This window comes from Malurus melanocephalus, unplaced genomic scaffold, assembly GCF_030028575.1.
Source record: "Malurus melanocephalus ecotype Western Australia unplaced genomic scaffold, MMel_1.1 scaffold_607, whole genome shotgun sequence".
Classification (NCBI taxonomy): domain Eukaryota; kingdom Metazoa; phylum Chordata; class Aves; order Passeriformes; family Maluridae; genus Malurus; species Malurus melanocephalus.
The window spans coordinates 242,072-248,328 of record NW_026623839.1 but is presented as its reverse complement, the minus strand read 5'-3'; the positions used below and the strand labels follow the sequence as shown (position 1 = coordinate 248,328).

The 6,257-nt window shown below is 52.6% G+C and overlaps 1 protein-coding gene across 1 annotated transcript in view; it reads right to left on the bottom strand.

Annotated features, from left to right (window-relative positions):
• PLXND1 (plexin D1) overlaps positions 1–6,257 on the bottom strand; it is a 72,980-nt gene that overhangs the window by 52,586 nt on the left and 14,137 nt on the right. The window contains exons 4-7 of the mRNA XM_057383099.1: positions 5,915–6,091; positions 2,953–3,084; positions 1,046–1,146; positions 194–366 (exon numbers count right to left, since the gene is read on the bottom strand). Of these exons, the coding sequence (XP_057239082.1) occupies positions 194–366; positions 1,046–1,146; positions 2,953–3,084; positions 5,915–6,091 (583 nt within the window). The remainder of the gene's footprint in view (positions 1–193; positions 367–1,045; positions 1,147–2,952; positions 3,085–5,914; positions 6,092–6,257) is intronic.

The following is a 6,257-nucleotide window of genomic DNA, read 5'->3' as shown; positions in this document are numbered from 1 at the left end:
TGAGCCATATCTGAGCCATATCTGAGCCACAGGAGCACCCCTGAGCCATATCTGAGCCACGAGGAGATTCCCCTGAGCCGTATCCAAACCACGGGAGCTCCCCTGAGCCATCTCTGAGCCATCTCCGAGCCACGGGAGCTGTGCTGCTCCACCAGAGGACAGGACAGCTCTCACCTGAGAGCAGCGATGCTCTACAGACAGTGCAGGGAGTGATTTGGCACTGGCACCAAACGCACCGGATTCTCTTTGTCGATGTTGATCTCGGGCTCCAGGATGCTCATGGAGGGGCACTGCTGCACTCCTTCACTCGCACTCGCCCAGAAATTGGCTCCTGTGAAGTTGGTGCACTCGTGCTGCAGAGAGCACCTGCAATGAACAGAGGAACTCATGGTTAATGAGTTTTAAAATAGGTGATAAAAATGTTGAGTTTCTTACGAGGGAAAATCCTGAGAAAATCTTGTGTCTGTATCTTTCTCCTTCTTGCATGCAGCTTAGCCTCAATGTTTGCCACTATGTCTGAAGTGCCTGATTGCTGTGATGAAAGCACACACTCCCACAGCAGCACCAGGAYGGAAGAAGGGAGGAGAAGGCCAGGATGAACCTGAACTCAGGAGGAGAGGATGACATTTGTCTGGCATCTTCAGTTTGTAAATGTGAAATCTGATTTTGAATATCCCCTTTTGCGTACGATTGTCTTCTACTCATAGATGAGATCTGCAGGGGCAAAAGCTGGACTTTCATAGGGTGCAGGTTCTCCCAGTCCCATGATTTCACACCTGCAAGAGGTTCTCTGCACTGGCAGGTGCCTGTGGCACGACAATCCAGCTACAGTGAAATCTTCACTCTGAAGAACATCCCAATCCTTTGGGCCAAACACTATTGTTTTTTACAGTGCTTATGTTATAACGAATGGAAAAAGACTCTTGGTAGTGTGACTGTGGGGAAATACAGAAGGYGCCCMAARTCCCCAAATCCCCAAAYCCTTGGCCAGGCTCGAGGGCCAAAGGCCATGCTTTGGARGGTGAGCAGGACGTGCTGGTCCTACCTGGTCTCCATGGTGCACCAGCCACAGTAGGCATCAGCGGCCGCCAGGCACTCGGGGCACGTCGAGTACTGACTGCAGGCAGCCACCTTCACCCGGGCCATCTGCAGACAAGAGCACAGCTGCTGCCAGATGTGCCAGCCCACGGAGCACCGCCCCCAGCAGCACAGCTGGAGCCGAGAGAGCAGCACCTCGGGCTGTGCCAGCCCTACCCTGCACACACTGGCCCAGCAGCCCCAGGAGCAGCCACAGGAGCAGCCCCAGGAGCAGCCCTGGCACAGGGACAAGCCCCAGCAGCCACAGGAGCAGCCCTGGCACACCCTGCACCCTGCACCCTGCACCCCAGCAGCCCCAGGAGCAGCCCTGGCACATCCCGCAGGCTGCAGCTGTGCCACCGCCCTGGCACGGGACAAGCCCCAGCAGCCGCCTGCTGCCACTGAGGGCCACCACAGCCTGTCCCAGCTGTGCCTCCCAACACAGGGAGGATGCCCAAGGGTTGGGGCAAGCACAGGGTTTGCAGGCTGGCTGGGCTGAGCTGGGCTGAGCTGGACTCAGCTGGGCTGAGCTCTCCTTTCCAGCCGTGCCATGGCAGGAGCCATGTGATGACCGGCTTACAGGGTGTGGCAATGCACCTTTCAGAGGTGTCAGATGGAGATGCCTTCACAGCTTGTCTTTCTCTGCAAAAAGCTCTCACCCACACATGCAAACAGAGCCCAGCCCTCCCTGGCTGTTTACACAAAGATCAGAAAGCAGCACCACTCTGGAAACCTTGATTTGTTAAAAAATCAAAACACCTCTAGGGACTCACTTGGCAGGAGCAGCTGGAAGGGAAAAGCATGTGTTGGTTTCTGCTTTCTTCCCCTTTCATCTCTAAACATTCGGGAAGGAAACCTGAGCAGTTTGGAATAGTGGAGACTGAAAATGTGAGGTGCTAAGAGCCCTGAGCTCCCACCAGGAAAGCACACCCAGGGCTGTGGGCTCCTTGGCCAGAGCCCCACTTCACTCACAGCACCAACCTGTGCCCCAGCCCTGAAGAGCTCAGCAACCCTACCCCAACCCTGGGGACATTTCTGGGATGCTAACTCCRCCAAAGAAAATTAATTCATCAGATTAATTGGAAAAGAAGCAGTCAGAGGAGGCACCATAAGCACAGCACTGGGTTTTTGATCAGCCCGAGCRGAGGGCACAGCCCAGCCAGGACCATCAGCTAAAGAAGTGTCCTGGGAGGGGTCTGTGAAACAATCAGGACCAATCTTCAGGGAATTAGAGCTTGGAAAATACAAATGCAACATGTAACATTTGTGGTTGTTTTGACATATTAAAATGTAATTTGCATCTGTTTTGACATATTAAAATGTAATTCAGGACAAAGCACGAGCGCCTGGAGCGCTCAGCTCTCATCTTCCTCCTCTCATCTTCCTCCTCTGTTAACTTGAGGGAGATGAGACCGTCTGCACCCRCTGCAGCTCCACAGCTTTGCACAGACACCTCCTGCAAAGGGCTGAACAGAAACCTCCCAGGGACTGCTTCTGATAGCATCCTTTTTGTCTGTAGGATCTCCTGAAAGCCTTCCTAAAGACCATGGACTGTCATTTTAGAGTTTCTGTAGGGGAATAACCTCTGGTTATTTCTGTGCTCCTGTATGTGCAATTGGTTTCAGTATACTTCACTGTCCTTTTTACCTGGCCACCACAAACCCTGATGAGTGTGCTGCACGCTGTGCTCACCCAGCACAGGAGAATGGACAGCACCTCCCCAGAAAGCCCTTTGACTGCCAAAGCTCGGAACTTCCTGGCTCTGACCATTAATCTTAGAGAGAATCTTATTGCCCCTTCCTGCTCCCAGCCTGAAGCTAAATCAAATACGGGATGTGCTCCGAGGACTGTTGTGTTGAGGACTGAAGATCTCACCTGGTAAGAGGTCATCAGGTAGAGGTAGGTGGAATCAGAAGGGTCAAACTGCATGATGGGATGGACAGGCTCTCCATACGCCACCGAAATGGATCTCCTGCTAACAACCYTCATCCTACTGTCCAGGTTAAGCTGCAGAGAGAACAAAGCACTCACTGAGACCACTTTTCAAACATTAAGGGGAGAAGAGAAGATTATTTCTCCTTGGTTATAAACAAAACCCAAATGGTATACAATGGTGCTGCACATTGTCAGGCACTGTGAATCTCTGCTCACATGGAGCTTTCCTGCGAAACGCCAGCTCTGCCATGGCAGGCACAGCACAGCCCAGAAAAGCCCAGCCTTTCTCAGGGATGCAGGAGCCTCACCAGCCCTGGTCTCTCTGTYTGAGGGGCTGCCTGGAAAGCATCTGACTGGAGCTCTACTCCTGCATCCAGCAGGCACGGTTTGTGTTCACCTCATGCAGGTGGCACCAGCCTTCAGCCCTCATCATGTACACGTGCACATTGTGTACAGAGAACAGCGAGCTTCCACAGCTTAATGAAAACCAGGGAAAATCAGTGAGAATCTCTACAGCACGGCATCCCCTGCTCCCTGCGTATTTGAAAGACAAGTGTTGTCACTCCCAGCCAGAAGAAGCYTCTGTCCCTGCTGGCTTCAGCAGACCAGGGCAGCTGCCACCAGARTGCCAAGTCCCACCTCATCTCAGGAAGCACCAGCTGAAGCACTGGCAGTGATGGAGAAGGTGCACAGCATCAGCCTGCCTTTCAGYTCTCTGAATGTCTTGGCATTTGACTCCAAAACTCAGTAAATTARATGTGGCATTGCTGAGAGGAAACAACAATGGGGCTACACAATTTCTTGTGACAGTCACTTTTCAGCTTAAAACAGAAAGGGAGTGGAGGAAAATTCCTGCCTCCTTATTAGCAAGGGAAGGCAATTGTAATGACCAAGTGAGCCTCTGCTCTGTAAAGTATGGCTTAATTAATAAACATAGGTTAATTAATTTTTACACTAGAGCAGCACTAACACAGCCCAGTATGACAGCACAGGCTCGAGGCAGAGGCTTCTCTCTGCTTCTCTCTTCTCTCTGCTGAGAATCATATGGAAGCACTGAGAGCTATGCAGAAAAGGCAGGAAACCATCGCTGTGTCCATTTTACAAGCTGGCTAGCCAGAGCTGAATGATTTTGCTGGGATCATCCAAGGTGTCTCTGAAGTGAGCCCTGACATTCTCCACTGCAGCTCTGTGCCCATCCTCTCTGCCTCACTGCTGAGATGTGCTCCCTGCACAGCTGTTACCAGACTCCTGTCCCTGGCTCCTCTGCCTCCTGGGCACATTCATCTCTTCCCACAGGCAGTTTCCCTGGATGCCAGGGGGCTGCAGGCTCTGGGAGAGAGCCCTGCAGCAGCACAGAGGGGCAGCGAGCACCAGTCCTGTGGATGGGACCAGAGGGACAAACTGGTGAGCAGCCCCAGCAGAGCACTGTGTCCTTCCAGATCTGGACACGTGGGGCTCATCCCGACAGATTCCCCTGAGGGCACCAACCCTGCCATGTCTGGCCTGCCATGCTGCCCGAGCACTGCTGTCCCTCTCTGACTGCTGGATGTGGCACTGGGCCTCACCAAATGCCCACCTGCAGATGCAGAATAGCATTAATTCCCCATACATGCCCCTGGCAGCCCTAATTGCTGCTGGCACGAGTTGGGCTGGCACTATTTCTGCCCCTCTGCTGTCTTTTCTCAGGCAACAAATCTGAATGATTTGCTCACTCAAAGTATCTTGCATCCTGTGCCAAAGAGCAAGGAACCCCGAAGGTAAAAGGGCTTCTGGTTCTGCAGCTGTGTTGTGGAATTAGATTACAGCTATCTGAGCAAATTATCCCAGCGMAGGAGCCAGGAGCCTCTCCTTAATGGAGGCAGTGCAGATAAGGCTGGTCTCTGTGAGATGATAATGGAGCAGAGCTGTAAATGCTGTTAATGCTGTGTGAACAGGCTGCTCTGCGTGTGGCATGTGCCCCCCAGCCCTGTGCCTGGCCCGATGCCAGCTCCACCCCACCCTCACAAATCTCCTGCCCCTGTGGGCAAACTCAAAGCAGGAAGTTCCTTTGTGATTGTTCCCACATTTCTGCCAGGAGCACTTAGTCGAAAGGGAAGAGACTGGATAAGTTTTCTTCTATTGGAGCATTTTGATGCAGTATCCCACGTTATGCAGCAGTCCCCGCAGGCACAGACAAGGCAGGTATCAGCTGTCTCTGCTCCAGGCCTTTTCCCCCTCTCCCCTGTGCACTTTTGATATTGGGAGTTTACCAGACTGCTGTGGCTGCCTGGAATCAAAACTTAGTTCTGGCAAACTTCAAGCACTAAGAGAGAGCCTGGCCCTGTGTCCTGCAGAGCTGTGGCACTGCACCACCCTGCACCACCTCTGGCACGTTCTCTGCAGCAGATGCCACCATGGGTTCACACCTGCTTTGCACTCAGCTCTGAAGAAGCATCTCTTTATCATTCCCCTAGCTACGCAGAGTCTTCAAAAGCCAGCAGCTCAGAGGGAGRATTTATTAGAAGAGCTTTTAATAATTTTAATAACTTCGATAATTGAAATAATAACAAAATATTGTAATTAAATAATATCAAAATATTGCATATATAATTATATTATACAAAAATTCTATTGATACAGTTAAGTAAGTCCCTAAATTCAATAATTCAATGCTGCACAATAGCATTTTCAGCATGGGGCTTATCAAAAACACCCTGCTCAGATGGCAGCCCTACGCAGCAATTAACAGCCACAAGTCATCAGCAGTGTACATTACCATCCAGGTTATGGAATTATCCAATGACTTCTCCATGGCCTGACAGAGGCCGGTGCTCAGACCAAGCAGTGCTGTCCCCTGTGCAGAGCAGAGGAGCTGAAGGGACAGCTGTGACCCCACCCAGCCCAGAGCTGCTGGCCCACTTGCCTTCAGGAGTGCTCCAGTGGCCGTGCCCAGGAACACCACGGTGTAGTTGTTGACACTGGCCACTGCCACCGCGCTCAGGCCGCTGTGGGTGAAGATGGGGGTGGCTGTGACCGGGTTCACRATGGCCAGCGGGTGCTGAAGGTGTGCGGCTCCACAGTCCAACTGCTCTGGCTGCAGCTGCAGAGAGACACAAAGATCAGCGGGCTGCTCAAACAGCAGCAGCCTCCATTCCAGCCCCGTCAGGAGCAGGGGGGACAGAGGGCTCCTCACAGCCCTGCTCTGCCTTCCCAGAGCCCCTCGCTGCTGAGACACGGACCAGGACACTGCAGCTGGCCCTGGGCAC